At 35.6% G+C, this 1213-nt stretch overlaps 1 protein-coding gene across 1 annotated transcript; it reads left to right on the top strand.

Moving 5' to 3' along the window:
• Nucleotides 1–243: 243 nt before the first annotated feature.
• On the top strand, nucleotides 244–977 carry LOTGIDRAFT_177032 (hypothetical protein; the record flags this gene model as incomplete). The annotated part of the gene is made up of 3 exons (XM_009048723.1): nucleotides 244–384; nucleotides 507–631; nucleotides 890–977. 3 exons carry the CDS (start codon nucleotides 244–246, stop codon nucleotides 975–977), a joined length of 354 nt encoding a protein of 117 aa, XP_009046971.1.
• Between the last annotated feature and the right edge of the window lie 236 nt (nucleotides 978–1213).

Raw genomic sequence — 1213 nt, 5'->3', positions numbered from 1 at the left:
AATCAATGGAAACTTTGGATCCTAGTTTATCTAGCAAATCAAGTGGCAGTTGAATAGCTCTGTAACGAGTTGGATTGTCGTCTGCTAGGCGATAAGGTGAAGAAAAATTCTCGTGTCGCTGAGAGTACTTCCAAGAGTCTACCCTGTGTCATCTTTCACCCCCTAATTGCTATTTAACCGGTTCTGTTATTTAGAGTTGCACGTCATCGACGTGAAGTGGTTGAACCTGAAGTTGTTGATCAGATGTCAGAAGATGAACGAGAGAGAAGATATCGTAAAGATGAGGAAGAGTCTAGTGAAGAAGAAGAAGAAATTGATGATGAAGAATTTGAAAGAAGAAGAAATTTATTGAGACAAAGAGCTAAACAGAAACGTGAAGATGAGGTACATTAAATAACTCACTGAGCCACTGCAGCTCCTCTGTGAAATGACTAATAGTATGAGTTTTTGCATACATTGGGTAATATAAATGAATTCACTGTCAATCTCTCCTATTTATTATACAGGAAGTAATGGATGTAGAAGAAGAGAAATCAGATGGGGAAAGTGAAGAAGAATCATCTGAATATGAAGAATACACAGATTCAGAAGAGGAGGTTGGACCAAGACTCAAACCAGTGTTTGTCAGAAAGTAAGTCTAATCATATTTTTTCACTTTCTTGTATAAAAGGGACAGATGCACCATTTTGGGGGGTTGATTTGGTTCTTGAATATATGTAAATAGTTTTCAGCAGTAATATCAATGTACCAAAATCACATAATTCCTTCAAAAAATATCTTAAACTAGATATTTCACTATCTATTACATGTCTTTTCTATTGAAAAGGTTGAGAGGTGTCAAAAAGATGACTGGAGCTCAGTGACTTTAAAATGAATTTTATTCCTACAGGCGTGACAGAATCACAATTCAAGAAAAAGAAAGGGAAGAAATAAAACAACGAGAATTAGAAGTTGACACGATACCTACCTTTACCTAATAAAGCGATGAACTCATAATTTTAATTGCAGTTGAAGATAAAGCACCATCTCTGCTTTTTAATGGAACGGACGATTATACTGTTATTGGAAGACCGGATGTTCTTGAGTGCATCTTTAGTGGCTAGTGAGTAATCTATTCCATTTCTAAAAATATTGCATGATTGTGGCTATGTTTTTGCTGGAAAATAGCAAATTTTAGTCTTGACCAATGAACAAAAAACCGATCCCAAACCAC

This window comes from Lottia gigantea (genome assembly GCF_000327385.1).
Source record: "Lottia gigantea unplaced genomic scaffold LOTGIsca_12723, whole genome shotgun sequence".
Lineage (NCBI taxonomy): Eukaryota > Metazoa > Mollusca > Gastropoda > Lottiidae > Lottia > Lottia gigantea.
This window is presented reverse-complemented; position numbering and strand designations above follow the sequence as displayed.